Source organism: Colobus angolensis, unplaced genomic scaffold, assembly GCF_000951035.1.
Source record: "Colobus angolensis palliatus isolate OR3802 unplaced genomic scaffold, Cang.pa_1.0 Scaffold156, whole genome shotgun sequence".
Taxonomy (NCBI): domain Eukaryota; kingdom Metazoa; phylum Chordata; class Mammalia; order Primates; family Cercopithecidae; genus Colobus; species Colobus angolensis.
This window is the reverse complement of record NW_012114666.1, coordinates 2461885-2486798: the sequence shown is the minus strand read 5'-3', so window position 1 is coordinate 2486798 and position 24914 is coordinate 2461885. Positions and strand designations below refer to the sequence as shown.

Below are 24914 nucleotides of genomic sequence, written 5' to 3'. Positions count from 1 at the left end.
GGATCCACAGAAAAGGCTGGCACCTCCTCCCTGCTCATGCCACTCAATACAGTGCCAGGTTCCTACAAGGTACTTAGTAAATACCTGTTGCATGAACGAAATTGGCCAAACACAACATAAGGTTTCAAAAATGTGGAGTCCGCTATCAACTGCTAGATTGACATCCGTGTGAAAGGAAAGATGAGTTTACTATTGAAACTTAACTTTGAAAAATGATCAGGGCATCAGCAATGAGATTCGTCCTTGACATTAAGCGCATCAACCATCGACGTTAAGTGCATCAACCATTTGAGCCCTTGCTTGTGGAGGCTGCAGCAAACAACAGAAACCACAAGGAAATTCGGGGGGGGGGGTCCCTTTAACCACCGAGCAGGGTTCTCAAGGCGGCCACACTAAAACCCCCGGGGGGAATTTCCTGCCTTGTTTTCCTTCCTTAAGTTCCCTCCGTGTCTGCCCTACCTACAAGTTTGCTCCCTTCCTTCCCTCACTTCCTATTTATTTACTTAAAAAAAAAAAAAATTTTTTTTTTGAGACAGAGTCTCACTCTGTCACCCAGGTTGGAGTGCAGAGGCGTGATCTAGGCTTACTGCAACCTTCGCCTCCTGGATTCAAGAGATTCTCCTGCCTTAGCCTCCCAAGTAGCTGGGAACACAGGCTCCCACCACCACACCTGGCTAATTTTTCTTTTTTTCTTTTTTTTTTTTTTGTATTTTTAGTAGTGACAGGGTTTTGCCATGTTGGCAAGGCTGGTCTCGAACTCCTGACCTCAGGTGATCTGCCCACCTCGCCCTCCCAAAGTGCTGGGATTACAGGAGTGAGCCACTGCGCTCAGCCTATTTACTTAAAAATTGTTTTAATTTCTTGGCTGGATGCGGTGGCTCACACCTGTAATCCCAGCATTTTGGGAGGCCGAGGCAGGTGGATCACCTGAGGTCAGGAGTTTGAGACCAACCTGGCCAACATAGTGAAACCCCATCTTTACTAAAAATACAAAAATTAGCCATGTGTGGTGGTGCACACCTGTAGTCCCAACTACTCAGGAGGCTGAGGCAGGAGAATCGCTTGGACCCAGGAAGTGAAGGTTGCAGTGAGCTGAGATCACACCACTGCACTCCAGCTTGGGTGACAAGAGGAAAACTCCATCTCAAAATATAATAATAATTTTTAATTTCTTGCCTTCTCTGTGCTTGGAGTCTCTCAGCAAGAGATGTGGTCTGTGGCTTACAAGTCAGGAATGCCATCTCACTTGGCTTCTGGGGCAGCCAGTGTTGCACTGGGTGATTGGGGACCTCCCAACACCCTCTGTGTTTCTCCTTCCTTCTCTGTATTGGGAGAAGGTTGGACCCCATCTTTTCTAAAATCACCTTCAGTTGTACCTTTTGGTTTTTCTAAATACTTCTCTTCTTCCTCTGCTTTGAGAAGGAAGGAGCTAGAAGAACTTGAAGACCAGCTAACAATCAGTTAAGGATTTTTCTGATCCACAGAAAAGGCAGACATCTCCTCCCTGCTCATGTCGTCTAACCATTAACCCTGAGGCTAAACTGCCCAGAAAATACATTCCAAATGGAAGCGACTGCTGGTAGACCGGGCAACTCTGAGCCACTGGTTTTGAACTGTTTTCCCATGGCAACTTCACAGGCTTGGAACACAGCCTTTTGTGAGGCATTTCACGGACTCCTTTTTATATCTGTGTTGACAGTCTGTAGACTAACAGCGGCCCCAAATTAACGTCCGAGAAGGTGGAAACATGTCATTTTTCCCAAGTTGTCTTAAGAGAGGCGTCTATGTGTCAGAATGAGACATCTCTATAGCTGGGTGAGATCTCTGCATATCCTTAGATTAGAACAACTCTTCATTTTACAAATGAGGACATTAATTCCCAGGGAGGTGAAACTGCTGGTGCAGTCACACAGCTGATGAAGGACAACTTCCATCACCCCCCAAAACAGAGTCCTTATTCCTTGATCTTCTTTCACCTGACTCTGTGACTGACACTATTCTTTCTGATGAACACTTTATTGAAATTTCACCTAGAGATGCTCAGTGACAGATCAGTAACTTATATCCAGACCACGAAGCAACAAAACTAGCACCCCAGAAGCCTCCAGTGCCTTCTCTCTGTCACTTCCCCACTAGGGTAACCACTATTTTGAGCTTTGTTTTATTTTTTTATCCCAACTTCCTTAATATAATGTGCTGGCCTAATTTAAAAAAAAACAAAACAAAACCACCACATCAAGAACATACTTGATTTCAGTTTAAGTTTAGAAGGAACTCTTGTATTTCAAGAGAAAAGGGCCAGATTTCCTGGTGAAACTGCTCTTGGATCCACTAGTTCCTGAACTGGAGTTTCCTTCTGTCTCCCTAAACCTTTCGAAAGCGTGTTTCTCAAACGTGTTCCTTAATTGCTCACCATACTGGGACTGGGCCTACGTTTTCCAAGAAGCACTGGGCATTTTTGAGCTGGCTTCCTTCCATCTGAAATGTCATGCACAGGAAAGTCCCTTTGCTCTGTGGACTTGCCCTTACAGGCATAGGGGACCCCACAGTCAGCCATCAAAATAAAATGGACCTGAAGCCATGGGGAGGAATAGGCCTTGGGACAGCATTTGGAAAGGGTCTGCGGGTGGAGAAAGCTTGGTGTGTTCAAATAACTGAGAGCTGGGAGGAAGGTGACAACCCGTGGTCCAGGACATAAGGTCCCTGGGTTTGGCGGGGGCATAGCCTGTCAGACCGGGTAAGAAGCTTGGATTTCTGACCTGGTACGGTGGCTCACGCCTGTAATCCTTCCACTTTGGGAGGCTGAGGCAGGTGGATCACTTGAGGTCAGGAGTTCAAAACCAGCCTGGCCAACATGGTGAAATCCTGTCTCTACTAAAAATACAAAAAAGTAGCCGGGCGTGGTGGCGGGCACCTGTGATCCCAGCTCGGGAGTCTGAGGCAGGAGAATCGCTTGAACCCGGGAGGCGCCCGTGGCAGTGAGCCAAAATGGCACCACTGCACTCTAGCCTAGGTGACAGAGCAAGACTACGTCTCCAAAAAAAAAAAAAGAAGCTTGGATTTCATTCAAAATGCAATGGGAAACCACTGATGGGCTTGTCCACCTAGACCAATCAGCCTGAGACCACCAGGAACAAAGTCAGGTTTACTGAGCGTAAAGAAGATCACAGAGCAGAGGAACCATGAGGCAGCTCACAAACAGGAAAAGGTGGCATCATGATGGGATGGGGAAAGGCAGGGTTTAGGTGAAATCTAAGTGAAGCTGTGTCTTGATAGGCTCTGGGCAAAACAGGGCAGTGTGCAGGCTGGATGAGGGCCGCTCTCCCCTTGGGAACCACAAAGCAAGCGGAGATAGACGGGGAGTGCTGGGCCCGGAAACCCCTTGTCTGAGGTGCTACATGAGGGCCTGGGAATCAAGGCTGCTTCTCTATCAGTGACTCAGATCCCCCAGGCGAGAGTCGGATGTTTGCTTCTTACTGATAGCACTTTGGAGAGCTGTGCTTCCAGAGCCTAGGATTTTAGGGAACCAAGTTTCTCAGGGAGTGAGAAAGCAGTCGTCACTCAACGAAGGGGGCTGTTTTGACATGTGACAGCTGCAGCGTGTCCTTGGAAGAAATGTCCATCCTATTTGCATTGCAGCTGCTTTATCTGTGTCCGCGAGTCTAGCCAGGTGAATGGCAGGGTGGATTTTTACAGTGTGCTAATGTTTACCATCCAAGCCGTACGCATTCACTCACCAAAAACAAACAGATAAATCTAGCACGTACATTCCCAGTGCTGCATCCTCGGGACACCCAGTCCTCAGAAACTGCTCCTCCGCCTGCATTCCCCTCCCTCAGCTCCACACATTGAAACCCTAACCACCCCCTGAGCCGGCTTAGAAAGCCCCCTACTCAGCAACAGCTCCTTGGGACCCCGGTGGGAAGTACATTCTCCCTGTCCTGGACTCCAGAGCTTCACCCTGTCCTCTCCTCCAGGCCCTGTCTCGCTTCCCAGTCTGTGTCCTTGGTGTACTCAGACCTCATTTCCCTCTTAGATTTTAAGCCCGTGGTAGACAGCATCCTCTACTCTAAAAAAATCGCTCATTCCTAGGCCACTTGTAGAGACGTTCTAGTTCAGGAGGTCTGGGTGGGAGCCTTGGCAGCTGTATTATTTTAAAAGTCCCTAGGGGACTCGGATCCCTGTCTGGGTTCGGAAGCTTCTCTGTGGCACCCAGTGTGGTACCCACCATTGAGCCGACATCATTGAGCTCTGGAGGACTAACTTGAATCTGAAGTTCCCATTCACAGACCCAGGCTCCATGGCTGAGACCATGTTTCCCAAAATGGCTTGAGCAATAGCTGGCCGAGTGCTCTCAATAAAACATAAATCGGGGCCGACGCAGTGGCTCATGCCTGTAATCCCAGCACTTTGGGAGGCCAAGGCAGGTGGATCACCTAAGGTCGGGAGTTCAAGACCAGCCTGACCAATACGGTGAAACCTTGTCTCTACTAAAAACACAAAATTAGCCTGGCGTGGTGGTGCGTGCCTGTAGTCCCAGCTACTCGGGAGGCTGAGGCAGGAGGATTGCTTGAACCCAAGAGGCGGAGGTTGCAGTGAGCTGAGATCACGCCATTGCACTCCAGCCTGGGCAACAGGAGCGAAACTCCACCTAAAAAAAAAAAAAAAAAACAGTATGCATATATAAATTGGATGGTCAACCCCATCCTTTGCAGGATAAAATTCAGACTCCTTAACTGACCTGCTCCCTGTTAACCTTTCCCACTCCATCCCTCCCTCCGCCCCTCCCTCACTCCTCTCCATCACTTTCACATTGCCAGGTTCTCTTCTGCCTCCCACTGCTGCCAGCAAAAGCTGCCAACTGCAGCTCATCTGGTCACCTCCTGCTCCCCTTCCTCAGCCCAGGTGACGAGTCCTTAGACAGCTCTCAGGCCGCAGTTTCCTCCCAGACCTTGTTGGTCCCTCCACCTTACATTCTTAAGGTCCCCTCTGCCTATTGCGTGCACGTCTCCAGCCTCAGCCTAGCTCGATGAATGCAGATGAATAGCCCAGTATCAGAGTCACAGCTTCCTGGTCGCTAGAGAACATCAGAATCACCTGGCAAGCTTGTTACCACTGCAGGTTCCTGGCCCCACCTCAATACCCAGAGACTCCGTCCAACCCGCGTGGGCCCAAGAATATGCATGTTAACCTGCTTCCGGTGAACTTCACAGGTGAGGCAGATGCAGGACATCGTGGGCCACCTGCGAGGAAGGCTGCCTCCACCAAGGAGCCTCCCACCCGTACCCTGCTGTCTTGAGAGTGAAGAGCCTGCCATGGGGGGTGCCAGGTGACTCCCTCAGCAGTGTCCACCCAGCTGTCTCTGCTTTTGGGGAGATGACTTTGAACCTGACTGTGATCATCAGAGTGACATTTCCTTTTCCTCTGCTCTCCTCCTTTCTCTCCAAGGCCATCATCACGCTTCCCAGACCTGCCCGGGCCTCACTGCCAACTCTGCCTTCCCAGGTATACGACGTGCCTACCCAGCACCGGGGCCCCGTGGTCCTGAAGGTGAGCCTTGTTCTGGGGCCCCGCATCACCCAGACCTCTGCGCCCAGAGTCTGGGGTTCTCGACCTCACACCCACATTGCATTTCAGCATTACCATGGAGGCCAGGGGCTCAGCCTCCAGAATACACATCACCACTCAGAGGCCAACTTCATAACCTCCTTTTTAACCATGGAGCCCAGTCCTGCCCTAGAAAACACTGTGACTACTTGAGTTCTGAATATTTTGAAATTTTTACTTTTCATTTATAACAGATTGTTTTTTCTCTTTCTTTTTGAGATGGGGTCTTGCCATGTTGACCAGGCTGGTCTCGAACTCCTGGCCTCAAGCAATCCTCCCATCTCAGCCTCCCAAAGTGCTGGGATTATGGGCATAAGCCACCGTGCCCAGCCATTATTTATAATAGATATTTAATATATGTATGTGTGTACATACACACACACACACATTTTTTTAATGATGTTTTGAAGGATATGCACCACAGTCTTAACATGGATTATCATTGATTATCTTAACATTGATTATCTCTGGGGGAAGAAACTTTAGTTGTTTTTTTTTTTTTAACTTGTTTTTATATAAGGGGAACATCAAATTTGTAAGACATGCTTCATGTGATCAAAAAATAGCTTTGCTCCTTTCTTAGCCCATCCAAATGCTCTGCAGTGGCGTTCTCCCCACCCATCTGCTATTGAGATCAGTAGCTCCCAACCTCTGTTGTATGTGAAAGCATCTGAGACCTTTAGCTGTCCTGGTGCCTGTGCCCCACCCCCAGAGACTGTGGAATCAGGCCTAGGTGGGGCCCAAACATCAGGATTTTTAAAAGCTCTCAGGTGATTGTACTATGAAGCCAGGATTTAGAACAACAGCTCCTGTCCAAATAGAATTCCAAGCAGGCTCTGTGACTTCCTGGACACTCATAGGTAATGAGTCACTTTAGGCCAGGCGCAGCAGCTCACGCCTGTAATCCCAGCACTTTGGGAGGCCAAGGCGGGAGGATCACTTGAGGCTAGGAGTTCAAGACCAGCTCATCAACATGGTGAAACTCCATTTCTCCTAAAAATACAAAAATTAGCTGGGTATGGCGGTTCATGCCTGTAGTCCCAGCTACCAGGGAGGCTGAGGCGGGAGAATCATTTGAACCTGGGAGGTGGAAGTTGCAATGATCCGAGATCACACCACTGCACTCCAACCTGGATGACAGAGCAAGACTCTGTCTGAAAAAAAAAAATCAAAAATTTTAAAAAAGGTCACTTTAGCCTTGCCAGGTCAGTTGAGGAATTTAATTGTCTAGGCAATAATCAAACTTTCTAGTTCATTTAAAGCCAAAGCTCCTGCTGCCCAGCTTGGGCCTGCCTGCTAGGCTGGGCTCCAGGGACTGCCTAAGTTATCTGCTGTTTCACCATCTCAGTTTTCTACCCTTTCTCATTCACTGGATGGTCTCAGACTCCTGCAGGGCTGCAAGAGGCAGGCAGGGAGAAAGGCCCTGCTCACCTGGTTCTGTTGTCAGGGGTGCTAATAGCAGTGGCCAGTGTGGCAAGCTGATTCTTCCTCTTCTGGGGCATTCGTGTAAGTGCCATGTCCTCTGCCCCCCACCTCCTACCCCTCACCTCCTTGCTGAGCATCTCTTACCTACAAGTCCCTCCAAGTGGACAAATGCGCCTCCTCTGGCTGCTGGCTCCCCGCTTAGCTCTAGGGCAAGCAGATCATCTCCAGCCACATCCTCCTGAGATTCCCTGAGCCATTCCTCCCTGGCTCTTGCTCCAGCTCTTGTGTGAGCCATGCCTGGTCCATGACAAACACACAAGCTCCCTTTGCCATGATAGACTCCAGGAGCGCAGGTGCTTGCTTTGGGTGCAAAAGTTATCAATGGGCTGGGTGTGGTGGCTCACGCCTGTAATCCCAGCACTTTGGGAGGTTGAAGCAGGTGGATCACCTGAGGTCAAGAGTTTGAGACCAGCCTGGCCAACATGGAGAAACGCTGTCTCTATCGAAAATACAAAATTAGCCTGGCATGGTGGCGCATCCCTGTAATCCCAGCTACTCGGGAGGCTGAGGCAGGAGAATTGCTTGAACCTGGGAGGTGGAGGTTGCAGTAGGCCGAGATCGCACCATTGCACTCCAGCCTGGGCAACAGGAGCGAAACTCCGTCTCAAAAAAAAAAAAAGAGATTTCTCAACCAAAGGTTGCAGGGGGGCGGGGTGGGGACAACAGAGCTAATTTAAGCAGTTGCCTAAATTAAAAATGGTAATTTATCTTAAGTTCATCTTAAAATTAAGCCAGAGGATAAATGAGATTGAGACCTAGTATATCTTCTTTCTTTTTCTCAGTAGAAATTTTCCTGTGTTTATCACTCATATGTATTCTGCAAATATTTAATGAGTGCCCACTAATGACTGGACACTGAGCTGGATGACACTGTGCACATCACGAGAGCAATAAAAACAGGGTGTGAGAGACTCATTTGATAAATGTGCATCAAATGTGCATCAGTGTTGGCCAGGCTGGTCTCGAACTCCCGACCTCAGGTGATCTGCCCGCCTCAGCCTCCCAAAGTGTTGGGATTACAGGCGTGAGCCACTGCGCCCAGCCGTGAAGTCTCTTTTTAAAGCACAAAGTCCAATGTTGAATGTATACCCTGTTAGGAGAAGAACTTAGGACTGTAATGTCCCCTGCACTGCCTCAGACGAGGAAGGTTGGGGACCCGTCACCTAGATTTCCACCATTGGAGCATCATGACCAAAAGCACCAAAAAGTCTTCAGGAATTTGTGTCTTCCTTTGGGAAAAAGCACTGGAATAGGCAGCGTTTGTGATGTGTAGCCATTAGGAAAGAAACAGTCACGTTGTCTGCCTTTGTGGTCTTTCCCCAGGAGCCAGAGAAGCAGCAACTATACGACATACCAGCCAGCCCCAAGAAGGCAGGACTCCATCCCCCAGCCGGCCAAGCAAGCGTAAGTATGAAGAGGTGCTAAGGTGCGGTGTTATGAACACATAAAAATCCTCTCAGAAATGTTATTAGCTTGGGGCCAGGTGCAGTGGCTCAAGCCTGTAATCCCAGCACTTTGAGAGACTGAGGCGAGTGGATCACCTGAGGTCAGGAGTTCGAGACCAGCCTGGCCAACATGGCGAAACCCCATCTCTACTAAAAATACAAATATTGGCTGGGCATGGTAGCAGGCGCCTGTAATCCCAGCACTTTGGGAGGCTGAGGTGGGTGGATCACTCGAAGTCAGGAGTTCAAGACCAGCCTGGCCAACATGGTGAAACCCTGTCTCTACTAAAATATAAAAGTTAAAAAAAAAAGAAGAAGATGTTATTAGCTCGGTCAAAAATTAGAATGCAAATTCCTCGTAACAGAGACCTTGCTGCATTTGAGGTAAAACCTCTCAGTGAGTTTGTGTTCAGGAACAGGACTAATTATGTGGTTTGGGATAAGTCTTTTAACTTCTCTGTTTTTATGGGCTGAGAGTATTAAGTGAGATAATCCTGCAAAGGACTTGGGACAGTGCCTGGCACAGAGCAAAATTGTGTGATGGCTTCTTATTATGACAGACCTCAGGAGTGTGCTGTGATACAGTACACTCTTATCTGTATTGGGTGAATGACTTTATTTGAAATCCGCATGATCTATGTTTATAATTGGATTCTACCAGACACTTACGCCCAAGGTCATTAGGGAACATCTTACAAGAAAGCTGGCATTTCAGTCGTATCAGGGGGATGCATAGGAGTTTGGTGGATGGAAAAGAAAGGGTTGCAAGGGCTTTTAGAGCAGAGAAACCAGTTTGTGTAAAATGAAATACAGTGGCATGAGTCACTGTTCTGAGTTCAGGGAAAAGTAAACAGCTTGGGTGGCTGGACCTATAAGCAGATGGTGGCAGACAAGGTGGGGTCAGCGTGGTGGAAGTGGAAAGAAATGAGGCTCAAGAGAATTGTGAAGGACCTTGAGTGGAAATGGGGAGCCACTGAAGGAACTTGAGCGGGGAAGTGATGATGAGATTTAAACGAGGCACTCGTACCTTCTTTTGAAAGCTACTAACCCGGGCAACTATGTGTGGCTCTTCCACAGGGGCAGGGTGTTCCCCTGATATCAGTGACTACCTTAAGAAAAGGCAGCTACAGCACATTACCAAGTCCTCAGAAATCGGAATGGGTTTATGACACTCCAGTGTCTCCAGGAAAGGCCAGCATCAGACACACGCCTCTCCCCAGCTTTGCAGAAGAATCAAGGCCCCACGCTCTCCCCAGTTCCAGCTCCACTTTCCACAATCCTCCAAGTGGCAGAGCCAGGTCCCTCACTCCACAACTGAATACCAATGTGCCCATGCAGAAAAAACTCAGTCTTCCAGAAATTCCTTCTTATGGCTTTCTTGTACCCAGAGACACATTTCCTTTGGATGAAGATGTCAGCTACAAGGTTCCTTCAAGCTTTCTGATTCCTCGAGTGGAACAGCAGAACACCAAGTCCAATATTTATGACATCCCTAAAGCAATATCGAGTGTTTCTCAGGCTGGGAAGGAGCTGGCGAAAGCCAAGGAGGTGTCAGAGAATTCCACGGGCCATAATTCCTCATGGTTCTCCAGACGGACAACTTCCCGATCTCCTGAACCGGACAGATTATCAGGTTCCAGTTCTGACAGCAGAGCCAGCATCGTTTCTTCATGCTCCACCACATCCACCGACTCCTCCTCCAGCTCTTCCTCGGAGGAGTCAGCAAAGGAGCTCTCCTTGGATCTGGATGTGGCCAAGGAGACAGTGATGTCTCTGCAGCACAAGGTGGTCAGCTCTGTTGCTGGCCTGATGCTCTTTGTCAGTAGGAAGTGGAGATTCCGAGACTATCTGGAGGCCAACATTGATGCAATCCACAGGTCCACCGAGCACATAGAAGAATCTGTAAGAGAATTTCTGGATTTTGCTCGAGGAGTCCATGGGACTGCCTGTAACCTCACTGACAGTAACCTTCAGAACAGAATTCGGGACCAGATGCAGACAATCTCCAACTCCTACCGCATCCTGCTTGAAACAAAGGAAAGCTTGGATAATCGCAATTGGCCTCTGGAAGTTCTTGTGACTGACAATGTCCAGAACAGCCCAGATGATCTTGAGAGGTTTGTCATGGTGGCACGGATGCTTCCAGAAGACATCAAGAGGTTTGCCTCCATTGTCATTGCCAACGGAAGGCTCCTTTTTAAGCAGAACTGTGAAAAGGAAGAGACCGTGCAATTGACCCCAAATGCAGAATTTAAGTGTGGCAAATGCATCCAGCCTCCGCAAAGAGAAACTGAATCACACCAAAAGAGTACCCCTTCCACTAAGCAAAGGGAAGATGAACACTCTTCTGAACTGTTAAAGAAAAATAGAGCAAATATCTGTGGACAGGTGAGTTCAGAGTTCCAAGCGATCGAAAGAGGGGCTTCAATTGTTACCTGGAGCTGTGGCTACTAAGATGCTGAGATTCTTTTGATAGTGTATAGTCTTTGGGGAGACACTGGTTCCATCTTCCAGAAAATACAATTTGTGAAAGTAAAATTCTTGATAAATCTTATTAACAAGTCGGATAAAGATAGGGCAGCATAGGCAGATAGGTCAGTTGATTTGGATTTCTTCTGAAAACTTTTGGGGTTCAAGTTTACCACGATATTAGAATTAAAAGGGATTTTTCAACTTTCTTTAAAATCTACTATTCGAGTAGATTTTTAAAACCTCACCACCAAGTCTCCTTGCATTTTTGAAAGTTATAAATTTAGTCATTGTCAGTGTGTTTCTTAGCAACGGAAGAGGAAGTAGAAACATTCTTTCAAATTGCTCACCATCTGATCAGCCTCCAGACTTTAGTTACTCTTAGAAATACTTTTCTGAGGCTGGGTGTGGTGGCTCATGCCTGTAATTTCCAACACTTTAGGAGGCCAACACAGGAGGATCCATTCCTTGAGGCAGGAGTTTGAGACCAGCCTGGGCAGCTTAGTGAGTGAGACCCCAGCTGTACAAAATTTATTTTTAAATATCAAGGTGTGGTGGCTCATGCACTTGGGGGTCTGAGTAGGGGTATCCCTTGAGACCAGCAGTTTGGGGTAACCAAGAGCTATGATGGCGCCACTGCACTCCCACCTTGGTGACAGAGAGAGAGCTTGTCTCTAAAAAAGGAAAAGAAAAAAAAAGAGGTGGGGTATGGTGGCTCACCCCTGTAAACTCAGTACTTTGGGAGGCCAAGGTGAGCAGATCACTTGAAGTCAGGAGTTTGAGATCAGCCTGGCCAACATGGTGAAACCCCATCTCTACTAAAAGTACAAAAATTAGCTGGGCATGGTGGAATGCACCTGTAATCCCAGCTACTCAGGAGGCTGAGGCGGGAGAATCACTTGAACCCAGGAGGCGGAGGTTGCAGTGAGCTGAGATTGCACCACTGCACTCCAGCCTGGACCACAGAGCAGGACTCTGTCTCAAGAACAAATAAAAGAAAAGACAGAAAGAAATACTTTTCTGGATAAGTTCAGACATTATAGAGCAAGATGCTTCAGTTCAGGGATTGTGAACCCAGAAGTCACTTCGGGGCTGTGTCAAGGAGATAATTTGGTGCTTTCAGCCCCAACCTTTGTGTTCTGCTGAAATGCCTGGTGGTGTAGGAGGTTTGTTCTAGAAATTTAGATGTTTAAAATTGACATACACATATATATAACACTAACAAAGCTGTGTGGGTCATCTTATCACGCCATGTTGATAGGCAAAATTCAGCCTTTGGGCAGCCCAAGTCTCGTTTAGTTGAGAAAAGGAATCAGTAGGCAGAACTATCAACAGAAAACATGAGAAAGAATGCTCAAGTCTAAAGTGAACTTAAACAGTTCCACAGTGGTGTAAAACACCACTCTATTTGGTAATTTGAAGGAATTGTATTTTTCAGACATTGCCTAACTTAGAAAAGAAAGAGAAACCTCTCTTGGAACAAAGGTTAGATGAAAACAAAGACTTAGGAACCATGGTAAGCTGTAGCACTCACTCTCTAAAGCTTCTGATTCATACGCTTTATTGCTAGATTCGTCTCATTATGCTATGGAAAGCTCAACATTACAGCCATGACCCACATGGGCGAGAGTTAGTTTTTGTGATTCTTTGTCCTTTATTTTAGCAAGAGAGTCCTGGAGATCAGTGAGTCTAACGAACGAACCCCGGGAATGGAAGTGAAGCGTTAACCATTAATGAAATGACTCTAGGCGCTCTGCGAGGTTGTTGTGGGTGGTACTGACCGGGCTAAACAGGACTGACTCAACTGCTCTTTGACATTCTGATTTAATGTTTCTGATTACAACAGCAAATCTTGATTTGGGGTTTATATATCTTCAACGCCTCTTTTACACTTGATGTTCTTTAAAAAAAAAGTCAAAGATGTTATCATTGTGCTTATTTTTATTGGTTTCCTTCTATTTGTGGTAAATGACAGTAGTTTTCCATTTACCATTTTTCACGGTTTCCTTTAAATTAATGTAAGTAAAAGCAATGGGTCCATTTAAAGAAAAGGAATGAAGCCAGTAGAGGTTAAGAGGAAGGTGGAAAGAGTATAACTTGTAAAGGTTGTAAAGGTTGTCTCTGAATAACTGAAGCTTGGGAAACTTACTTAGGTTATAGGGCAGATGGGGTAGAGGGTGGAAGAAAAGGATGTCCAATGACTAGGATAAGGTCACGTACCTTCTCAGAGGCAAACTAGGACAAGAATTCAGGCCTCCTGATGCTCAGGTCGCCAAACCGAAAACCCTAGTCTTTGGGCCTGCCATATTGCTAACAGTCATGCTATTCTGTTCAACATTAAGTACGCCTTAGATTAGTGGTTCTCAAATTTGAGTGTATCACAATCACCTATGAGGTTTATTAAAACTCACATGGCTGGTCGGGTGTGGTGACTCGCGCCTGTAATCCCAGCACTTTGGGAGGTTGAGGCAGGTGGATCACCTGAGGTGAGGAGTTCGAGATCAGCCTGGCCAACATGGTGAAACCCTGTATCTGAAAATACAAAAAATTAGCTGGGTGTGGTGGTGGGCACCTGTAATCCCAGCTACTCGGGAGGCTGAGGCAGGAGAATTGCTTCAACCCGGAAAGCGGAGGTTGCAGTGAGCTGAGATCGTGCCACTGCACTCCAACCTCGGCAACAAGAACAAGACTCTGTCTCAAGAAAACAAACAAACAAAAAAAAACTTGCATGGCTGGGCCCCACTCTCAGAATTTTTGATCTAGTAGGTCTGGGGTGGAGTATAGTAATGCACATTTTCTAGCAAGTTTGCAGGTGATGTTGATGCTTCTGGTCCAAGGACCTCACTTAGAAAGCCCCCTCTTTAGGATGACAGCGCTTCTCAGTGGAGGTCCATGGCACCGTTGGCCACTGGGTGGACAGTTCTCCGTTGCGTGGGATGAACTATTCAGCATCCCAGAATCCTGCCTGCTCACTGCCTATAGAAGTCCCTAGTCAATGCAGTAATCAAAACTATCTCTACACATTTCCAGCACCCCAAGTTAAGAATCATAGTACATTTTTCACCTCCCTACAGTTAATATTTTCACTTATGATGCTCATAATCTGATGTCTACCTCATTACTTCATTACTTCTCATTATTTCTAAGCTCTTCTTTTTTTTTTTTTTTTTTTTTGAGATGGAGTCTCGCTCGGTTACCCAGGTGGGAGTGCAGTGGCGTGATCTCGGCTCACTGCAACCTCTGCCTGACAGGTTCAAGCGATTCTCCTGCCTCAGCCTCCTGAGTAGCTGGGACTATAGGTGTGCACCACCATGCCTGGCTGATTTTTGTATTTTTAATAGAGACAGAGAGTCACCATGTTGGCAAGGCTCATCTCGAACTCCTGACCTCAAGTAACCCTCCTGCCTCAGTCTCCCAAAGTGCTGGGATTATAGGCGTGAGTCACCGTGCCCAGCTACCTTCTGTCTTTTTTTTTTTTTTTTTTTTTTTTTTGGAGACAGGGTTTTGCTCTATTGCTGAGGCTGTAGTGCAGTGGTGAGATCATGGCTCACTGCAGCCTCCACCACCCAGGTTCAATTGATTCTCCCACCTCAGCCTCCCACGTAGCTGAGACCACAGGCCCACACCGCCATACCCAGCTAATTTTTGTTTTGTTTTGTTTTTGGTAGAGACAGAGTTTCATATGTTGCCAAGGCTAGTCTCGAACTCCTAGGGTTAAGCGATCCTCCTGCCTTGGCCTCCCAAAGGGCTGGGATTTCAGGTGTGGGTCACTGCACTCAACCTGCTTCATTCTTATACTCCCTGTTTCCAAGAGTCCATCTGAACTGACATCTCAATCTTGCCTTCACTTTCTATGACAAAGACAATCATTGTTTTCATTTTTCAAATATGCAATTCTAATAATGAATGTGCTTCTTCGAAGTATGCTTTCCTCCTCCTTGTCTAACTTCCCCTCCAACCCTACCGGTCCCCGGAGACATAACCCCCTCCTGAAAAAATTCAGGTTTATGCCATATCTGTCTAAATGCTTCCGGCCTGTGAATTTTGAGATAATAGGTAAATGCAAGAGTGTGAAATTTAATGGAAAGAAAATGAGTTTCAGACCTAGAGCTCCAGATCTCTGATGTGCTAATGGAATGGCCAGAGGCAGCCTTTTCTCTTCTCTGAGCTTCACCTTTCAATTGTTACCTGGAGTTGTGGCCACTAAGTTAGGCACTGAAAATCTTTGAGAGTATATAGGATTTGGGAGATGTTAGTTCCATTTTCCACAAATAAAATTCATGAATGTAAAATGTTGATGAAACCTTATTAGCAAATATGATAAATATTTTAATAATAAGGCAAAAAATAATAATATTAAGGCAGATAGATCAGGGTATTTGGTTTCTTCTGGAAATGTTGGGGGTTCTGGTATACCTCTGATATTGAAATCAGAGAGGATTTTTGGATTTTTAAATGTTTTTAAATCTGTTCTTTGAGAACATTTTGAAACTCACCAACAAGTTTTCCTGAATTTTTAAAAGTTAAAAATTTAGCTGGGTACAGTGGCTCACACCTGTAATCCCAGCACTTTAGGAGGCTGAGGTGGGCGGATCATTTGAGATCAGGAGTTCAAAACCAGTCTGGCCAACATGGTGAAACCCCATCTCTACTAAAAATACAAAAATTAGCCGGGCATGGTGGCAGGTGCCTGTAGTCCCAGCTACTCAGGAGGCTGAGGCAGGAGAATTGCTCGAACCCAGAAGGCAGAGGTTGCAGTAAGCTGAGATCACACCACTGTACTCCAGCCTGGAAGACAAAGGAAAAGACAAAGCAAGACTCTGTCTCAAAAAAAAAATAAATAAAAATTATAGTTATTGCCAATGTGTTTCTTAAAATGGGTTTCTTATGGCTGGTTTATTGAGATGATTGAATAAAATTATATGTATGTATTACAATATAAGATTGTATATATTATATGTTACAGTGCTTTGAAAACATTAATTTGTTAGACAACTTTTGCAGTATCGGGCTTCCCAAACCAAACCATGCTTTCTTTAAAAAAATAAAAGGTCTTGCAAATCTAGCCAAAACAGGAAAGGGCACGCAGCCACAGCCCATTGATTGAGTCTCCTATCTATTTTCTTCCTTCCCTTCTTTAGACTCCTGGCCCTCTTATACCCCAGCCTTCGAGTCAACAGACTCCTGAGAGGAAACACCGCCTGTCTGAACACTGCCGGCTCTACTTTGGGGCGCTCTTCAAAGCCATCAGCGCATTTCATGGCGGCCTCAGCAGCAGCCAGCCTGCGGAGATCATCACTCAGAGCAAGCTGGTCATCACGGTGGGCCAGAAGCTGGTGGACACGCTGTGCGTGGAGACCCAGGAGAGGGACGTGCGCAACGAGATCCTCCGCGGCAGCAGTCACCTCTGCAGCCTGCTCAAGGACGTAGCGCTGGCCACTAAGAATGCCGTGCTCACGTACCCCAGCCCTGCCGCGCTGGGGCACCTCCAGGCGGAGGCTGAGAAGCTGGAGCGACACACGCGGCAGTTCAGAGGGACATTGGGATGAGGACTCTCTACCTCCCTTCCTCCTCTGCTCACCTCTCAGCTTCACACCCACAACTTGTGCAACTCTATCCTATGGGGAAAGCCAGCCGAGGCATACACCGATCAGCTGAAACAGACCTGGTACTCAAAGACCCAAAGCTGGTAGTACCAAGTGGCTAAGCAACCCTGGGGCATTGACTTACCCCACAGGGGGTCAGGAAAGAGAGTCAGGTATGAGGTAAAGACCTTGTGAAGTTTAGCATATATGGAGTATGCAGTATCAGCTTGAAGTGACTTCGTAGAAATAATATTTTATATTGATTAAATGTGTGCATGTTTTGTTTGTTTGTTTTTTAAGACAAAGTCTCACTCTGTCACACAGGCCGGAAGGCAGTGGCGCCATCTCAGCTCACTGCAACGTCTGCCTTCCCGGTTGAAGCATTTCTCCTGCCTCAGCCTCCAGAGTAGCTGGGACTACAGGCATGCACCACCATGCCCAGCTAATCTTTGTATTTTTTTTTTAATGAAAAGTCTCACATATTTATTACTGAACCCAGCCAACCAATGCATTCATAACAGATTCAGAGAGAAAAAATATATTCCCAATAAAACATGTGCAACTCTCCAGAGAGTGGTGACATTTTCAGCTTGATGTGGTAACATGACTGTGACCTTCAGACAGCATAAATGTGTGTGCCATCTCATGTGCAATTCCTTACAGGCCCACCACCTTGGTTCTTCTCCAATGTCTCCTTTTGGAGTTGTACTTGATTTTATTACCAGTTTTCATCTGAATCCACTGGGAAGTGGGGCGATTTTGTTTTTGCTTCTTGGTCAGGAATCACAATCCTGAAAGTCTTATGAGAAGACATGGCAAGAAGCAGAGTCAAGCACACACCACAATGGCAGAGAAAGGAAGAGCTAATTTTTGTATTTTTAGTAGAGATGGGTTTTCACCATGTTAACTAGGCTGGTCTGGAACTCCTGACCTCAGGCCATCCCCCACCTCGGCCTCCCAAAGTGCTGGGATTACAGGTGTGAGCCACCATTCCCGGCGTGTACGTGTTTTAAATTCACTCATTTAACATTTATTTATTGGATGCCTACTACATGCCAAGTTCTAGGTGCTGGAGACATAACAGTGTAGCAGCGGCCTTGCCATCATGGAACCTACAATCTAGTAGGGGAGTCAGACAGTAAAGTGATGAAGAAATACATACACAGTATAGCAGGTGCCAGGAAAAACGTAAGTTGGCGAAGCACAAGAGAAATTGTTTTGAAATGGTTTTTATTGCGTTCATTAGAAAATAGAGTAAGTTTTTTTTGTTGTTTTGAATTGAATTAGTTCTGTGAGATTGGTACAAATTATGTATGTGTCTTGCACCCATAAATATGTATTTTTGCTATGTTACTTTAACCTAAAGATAGATGTTATATTTACAACATAACATGATCTGTTGGGCTCTCTATTAATTTATTTCATTCATTATAGATTCTGGGTTGATAAATTCTGCTCAGTTTGAAAAATTTTATATTTTGTCTCAAATCTGTTACAATGTATATTGGTTGGTGCAAAAGTAATGGCAGCTTTTGCCATGGAAAGTAATGTGGTTTTTGCCATGGAAAGTAATGGCAAAAACCACAATTGCCTTTGCATCACCCTAATAATATTAAATACAATCATGACTTTAAACATCATTTGCAGCATTCTTTTTTTTGGAAAAGTCTCTGTCACCCAAGTGAAGCCTCCAATGTTTACTTTTGTCATTCCAGTGCTTCTCCCTGAAGTCTGCAGGGAGATGGGGTAGAGGCCATGCTCTTAGGCACCGGATTGGTACTGGAAAACAAAGCTATCACCTGTGGTGGTGCAGACAGGAAGGCGTGGTGTGGACAGGAGGCCCATCATTGGGCACAGATATGAAAGTGGCACGGGCATCCCCTCAACTCAAACCACCTCCTCTTCCTTTCCTTGTAGCTGAGTCCTCAGCTCACGTTGCCATGGTTACATCATCACTTCATTTTAAGCGAAGGTCTGGGTCTCCCAGGTGCATAAACACCTCTACAGCCTGGAAGAACATCTCCAGGCTGTAAGTCACCTGAAATGATACCAAGTCCTACTGCTATCTGCTACTCTTTCCTTGGTAGGTGCTTGTAAAATGTTGACTGCTGGAGACTGTCAACATTTTCAATATTTGTTCAATATTTTCAGTGTTCAATATTGTTCAGTATTTTCAATATGTCAACACTGTCAACATTCTCAATATTTTTACTGAGTTAGTCTCAGGGTCCTTAAAAGAAGGATCCCATCTTTGTGAGGCTTGGTTCTCTACAATTGGACAGAGGCCCTGCAGGGGGCCTATTCTTTGAACAGCCATGATCTGCATCAGTTAGGACTCCTCTTACAAGGGATAGAAAATCATATCCAATCTGTCTTAAGCAGTAAAGGAAATTTATTAACTCAGATCTTAAAATCATCCAGGGGCAAACTAGCCACAAGGCTGCCTGGTTTCAGGGGCTCCAACAGTGTCATCCAGGACCAGTTTCTCAGTCCCATTTGCTCTGGGTTAACCCCCATGATTGCAAGGTGGTTTTTCCAGGTTACACTCTTCTTGATTCTTGGCCAGAGGAGAAGAAAAGGCCTTCATTAGGCTTGGATTGGCTTAGATCAGGTGCCTGCTCCTGAAAGCTCCATGAGAAGCAGGGCATGGAACACTGAGGTTAGATCTGGAATTCCCACCCACCCCACACACTCTCTCCCATATGTCCTGAGAGGTAACGGGATTGGTCTTTCAAGCATTGTGATGGGCCTGAGGTTTCATCTTTGAAATTAACAAGTTAGCCTGTCACCATTTCGTGGATGCAGACAGAAGACATAAGATTCTGGGATCAGAGACTATGTCAGTGGTCCCCAAGACCACCTCCAGGTCCAATGAGTCACTAGGAAAATTCACAGGACTCAGAATAGAGTCATACACTCACAGCTGTGACTTACTATATCGAACAGATGCAAAGTGAGATCAGCAAGGGGAAGAGGTATCTGGGGTGAAATCTAGGGGAGACCAGGCACAAGCTTCCGAGAGTTTTCCCCCAGTGGAGTCACACAGGACATGCTTAATTCGCCCCAGCAACACTTGTGCCAACACGTGTGAAATGTTGTCAACCAAGAAAGCTCATGAGAGCCTCAGCAGCCAGGGTTTTACTGGGGGCTGATCAGGTGGGAAGCCTCTGTCTGGCAGGTGCAAAATTTCCAGACTCCCAGAAGGAAAGCAGGTGTTCAGTATGAATCACGTTTGTACAAACAGTTTAGGCACAATGAGCCGTTCTTATAAATTCTGGCAATGGTGGGAACCCTCCCAAAATCCAAGTTTCCACGCACCAACCAAAGGTCAACCTTGCGGGCTGGCCTTCATAAGGATATTTGTCAGGACTGCAGTGTTCATTCTTTTGTGCCTGGAGACAAAGGACTCTTTCTCCTGGCATCGCAAGCAACTTTGCTTCACCTTCACATCATTTCCCATGTCCCCCGAGTCCCAGGGGGTGATGCAGTGGCAGGCTCAGTTGGATGCTGATCACATAGGTTTGTGTCAAAGCCAAGGAACCTTAGCATAGGAATCCCCAATCTTTTATAAAGGGCTCTGAGCAAATCTGACCAGGCTTGGCCTCAGAGGGAGACATCATCTTTATACATATTTATATATGTAATATATGTTATAGCTATGCAATATAGATGTTAGATATGTAATATAGATGTTATATATGTGAGATATATAATATATAATATGTATTATATATATATATATATACACACACACACGTATTTAGACAGAGTCTTGCTCTGTCACCCGGGCTGGAATACAGTGGTGCGAACATAGCTCACTGCAGCCTCAAACTCCTGGGCTCAAGCGATCCTCTTGCCTCAGCCCGCAAAACTGCTGAGATTACAGGTGTGAGCCATCGTGCCTCACCTTCATTTTTAATATATTGCATACCAAACAAACGTGACCTCTGCTCTGGAGGGAGACATTATCTCTATCTTCCAAGGCTGTTGGAAGATGGTTAAACAACATCCTTTAAAAGACAGTTCACAACAAAATGCCATTGGTGCCTCTGCTCTGAATATGTGCAGAAAGGCAAGAGACCTATGGAGAACTGCGTCCTGACAGGATCCCCTAACAAAAGTCAGGAATATTGTTGGAAGAAGGAAGGATTAGGCCAGGCTTGGTGGCTCATGCCTGAAATCCCAGCACTTCGGGAGGCTAAGGCAGGAGGGTTGCATGAGCCCTGGAGTTTGAGAGCAGCCTGGGCAACAAAGCAAGATGCTGTCTCTACAAAAAAACACAAAAAAATCAGCTGAGCCTGATAGTACACACCTGTAGTCTCAGCTACTTGGGAGGCTACAGTGGGAGGATCTCTTGAGCTCAGGAATTCGAGGCTGCAGTGAGCCATGATTACACCACTACACTCTAGTCTGGACGACAGAGTACAACTTCATTTCAAAAAACAGAAAATTAAGAAGAGGAGGGATTACTGTGAGGAGGCAAACAATCAATTTTTATTGCAGTGGATAAAATTATGTTTTACGCTTAATAACAGTGGCATATATTTATTAAATTATTACTACATTGCTACTAAAGCACTGTTCTAATGCTTTATATTCTTTAACTTAGTCGTTCATAGGTGAGGCTTTCATTGTGTTCTAATAAGTAACAAAAAGTCTTTTTTTTTTTTCTGAGATGAATCCAAATTGAAGACCTTTGTCAACAAAATACAAAACGACTGGGTGTAAAATAATGAAAAATGCTGCCATGAGCTAAATGTGTTTCCTTCCTTTTTTTGAAACAGAGATTCCAGGGCGAATTTCCACTCATTAATAAGATGATTACTTCTGAAAAACACTTTCAAATAAAATTAAACACAATTGTTTAGCTTTTGGTAACTTTTTGCTGAGTATTTTTGCTTAATGCCCAGAATTCTGTACGGTTTCCTCCCAAGGAAGGAAGAGGAAATGGTGGGTGGTGTGGTGGTAGCAACTCGACCTCAACTAAGTCAAATTTCATCAGGAGGCTGGAAGTGGTGAAGAGCCCATGTTAGAGATCCTCCAGTTTGACAAGTGGTGGGGAGTTGTTTGTGGTTTCGTGGCAACTATGTTTATTATAAACATCTTTTTCAAAATGTTATATTTTCCCTATGTATGCACCCCAGCTCTCTGAAAGTTGCCCATTTGTGTGTGCACTTATAAGGAGGTGAATCAAAGTTACTTGCTAATGCCCTTTTCCTTTCATTCATTCATTTCTCAAATAGCCATTGAGCAGCTCCTACTTGTTCAGGCCTTTGCTGATGACTAGAGATGCTGCAGGAAACAGAACAAAGGCTCTGGAGCATGGCGCCTTCTTTCCAGTTGAGGGAGATTAAAAAATCCAGGCAGGAGGTGGAGAGGAGCTCTTCTGGAATGCAAAATATAAGGCGGTGCCCAAAACACTGTGTATCAAGATAAATAATATTTTGATGCAATTATTTTTAAGAAATAAAAATCAATGCAAAAAACTCCATGGTGAATAAGATGTCCACATTTACATTTATAACATGATATTTGCATGACAAATGCACAGAAGAAAATAAAGCAAGATGGGGGTAGTGTGATGAGAGAGCAGTGCTATTTTGGATGGAGAGATCAGGGAAGATGGCTCCAAGGAGGGGTCCCAGGAGCAGAGGGCTGCATCCCTTGAGGGGGCCAGCTAGGAACATATGAGGAGAAAGCGCGTCCTGGGGAAGGATCAGCAAGACATGTGCACAGAGGTAGGAGAGGAGGGTGGCCAGTGTGGCTGGAACCTAGTAAGGAAAGGAACAGTGGCCAACACTAGCTGGGAGCGGTGGCCAGGGGTCAGTTCATTCAAAGCTTTGTATATTGCCAGAATATTTTGAATACTTCCCTAAAACTGCAAATTAAGAGTAATTTTTATCTTGAATTATCTCAGGACCTGCCTCAGTTTTCTATTTTGTTTTAACCGTCTTTGGGACTTCTTCCTGTGTATGACCTTAAAGGATGGTTGTAAAGTTCTTCAAACATTTTTCATATCTACTGTCTTAGTCCATTTTGTGCTGCATTAACAGAATAAGAACAGATTTATTTCTTGCAGTTCTGGAGGCTGGGAACTCCAAGGTCAAGGGGCCTGCATCTGGCAAGGGCTTTTGTGCTGCCTAGTCCCACGGTGGAAGGTGGAAGGACAAGAGAGCAAGAGAGGGTCGAACTCAATGTTACAACAAGTCCACTGTCTCATCACTAACCCGCTCCCAAGATAACACATGAATCCAGGGATGAGAGCAGAGCCCTCGGGACCTAATCACCTCTTATCAGGCCCCAGCTCCCAACACTGTTGCACCGGGATTAAATGTCCGACACATGAAATTTGGGGGACACACTCAAACCATAGCATATAGTTTAAAAAATGTTTAATGCCAACTCTTAAAATGAGTTATGCTAAGTGCAGCTATGGAAGAGCACATGAGCAGAGCTATCAGGAAATCAAACTTGCCATGGCTCAGAAGTCTGAAACAGGCCGGGCGCAGTGGCTCATGCCTGTAATCCCAGCACTTTGGGAGGCCAAGGCGGGTGGATCACGAGGTCAGCAGTTCAAGACCAGCCTGACCAATGTGGTGAAACCCCGTCTTTATTAAAAATACAAAAAATTAGCCAGGCATGGTGGCACATGCCTGTAATTGCAGCTACTCAGGAGGCTGAGGCAGGAGAATCACTTGAACATGGGAGGTGGAGGTTGCAGTGAGCTGAGATTGTACCACTGCAGTCTAGCATGGGCAACAGAGCGAGACTCCACCTCAACAACAACAACAACAGCAACAAACAAAAAAAAGAAGTCTGAAATATTGGAGACCTACTATAAGGACTTACTATAACAGCATTTAAATACTGGTTCTTAGCCTGAGATTCAGAAGGCTGTGAGTAAAATACAAATATGTATATGCTGTGTGAAATGTCATATGTGCTAATCAATACTTTTCTGGAGACTTAGTACAAAGTTTTCATCAAATTCTCAAACAGGTCCAATGACTCCCAAAAGGTTAAGAAATACTGGTTTTGCTAAAGGGTAATGATTTTCTTTTTTATCATTTCATTCCTCTGCTTCCTCAAAAATCCATGGCTTGGCTAGGACAAAGTTGTCTCCAAAGATGCTTGTAAGGGAATAACCTTTATTAGTTCATTCAACAAGGCACTGGAAGAAGCAGCAGACAATGATGACATCTGCTTCCCAGCGGAGTTGGGAGAATAAATGGTTTAAGTCCAGTAAAGTGCTGAACACAGCACCTGACATGGCAGCCAGCTCTCAACACATATCTGCTACCAATGATCACAACCCTCACAACAGTTCTAGCTGTGTATAGTCTGAGGCAGAGTAGCCTAGAGACTAATATTCGAAAAGAGGAAACCAATGAGGAAGAGAAAAATTCCAGCTGCCTGAGCTAGGACACCAGCACAGCCTGTACTGCTGGGTTTTATCAGCAGCATTTGGAGAAGCAGTTAAGTCAGATGGGCCTCATGGGAGACAGCCCCTCATCTTCTGCTCCTTCTACTCACCACCAGCTGCGGGACCCTGAACGAAGACAAGTTGGGGTTTTCATTTGTAAAACAGGAGGCATTATACCGTCTAACTTCTAACATTGTTGTGAGTCCAAAGTGAAAGAATGCCTACAAATCTCTCAGTGCACGCGCGGTCATGTCTTAGAGCCGCTATTTTTGTTTTTTCTTCCCCAAATGAGAAAAGAACACTGGTTTGAGTCTTTCTAAACAGGCTGGTGTTTCTGCTGTTCTGTATCTGACCTTTTGTCCTTTGCTGTGAGAAAGAACTAATGCTAGCACTCATTCCCGGGTCTCTCACTAGCCACGTGACCTTGAAGGAGTCATTTGATCTTTCCACGCTTCTGCTTCCTCACTAGTAAATGGAATTCTAGTAGTATTAACCAGTTTTAGTATCTGCCAAAACTAGGCTTTTGATCCCTTTCTCAATGAATCTGTACTTTCTTTTGGTTTACTGAGGAAATGTACTCATATATTGAGTGTGCCAAAGACTTCTAGGCACTGATGATACAATGTGGAATAAAATGAAGTGCTGGCCGGGCTTGGTGGCTCACGCCTGTAATCCCAGCACTTTGGGAGGCCGAGGCAGGTGGACCACCTGAGGTCAGGAGTTTGAGACCAGCCTGGCCATCATGGTGAAGCCCCGTCTCTACTAAAAATACAAAAATTAGCCAGGCATGGTGGTGGACACCTGTAATCTCAGCAACTGGGGAGGTTGAAGCAGGAGAATCGCTTCATGCTGGGAGGTTGAGGTTGCAGCGAGCTGAGATCACATCACTGCACTCCAGTC

General features: G+C 45.7%; 1 protein-coding gene across 4 annotated transcripts in view; it reads left to right on the top strand.

Annotated features, from left to right (window-relative positions):
* Positions 1-17161, top strand: part of CASS4 (Cas scaffolding protein family member 4) — a 46898-nt gene extending 29737 nt beyond the window's left edge. For 3 of the 4 annotated variants that reach the window (XM_011936702.1, XM_011936701.1, XM_011936703.1), the window contains 4 exons: positions 5449-5550; positions 8416-8496; positions 9615-10925; positions 16148-17161. In XM_011936702.1, coding sequence (XP_011792092.1) covers positions 5449-5550; positions 8416-8496; positions 9615-10925; positions 16148-16555 — 1902 coding nt within the window. In that variant the 3' untranslated portion in view covers positions 16556-17161. The remainder of the gene's footprint in view (positions 1-5448; positions 5551-8415; positions 8497-9614; positions 10926-16147) is intronic. The other variant, XM_011936704.1, reaches the window with a different exon arrangement.
* The last annotated feature ends 7753 nt before the right edge of the window (positions 17162-24914 follow it).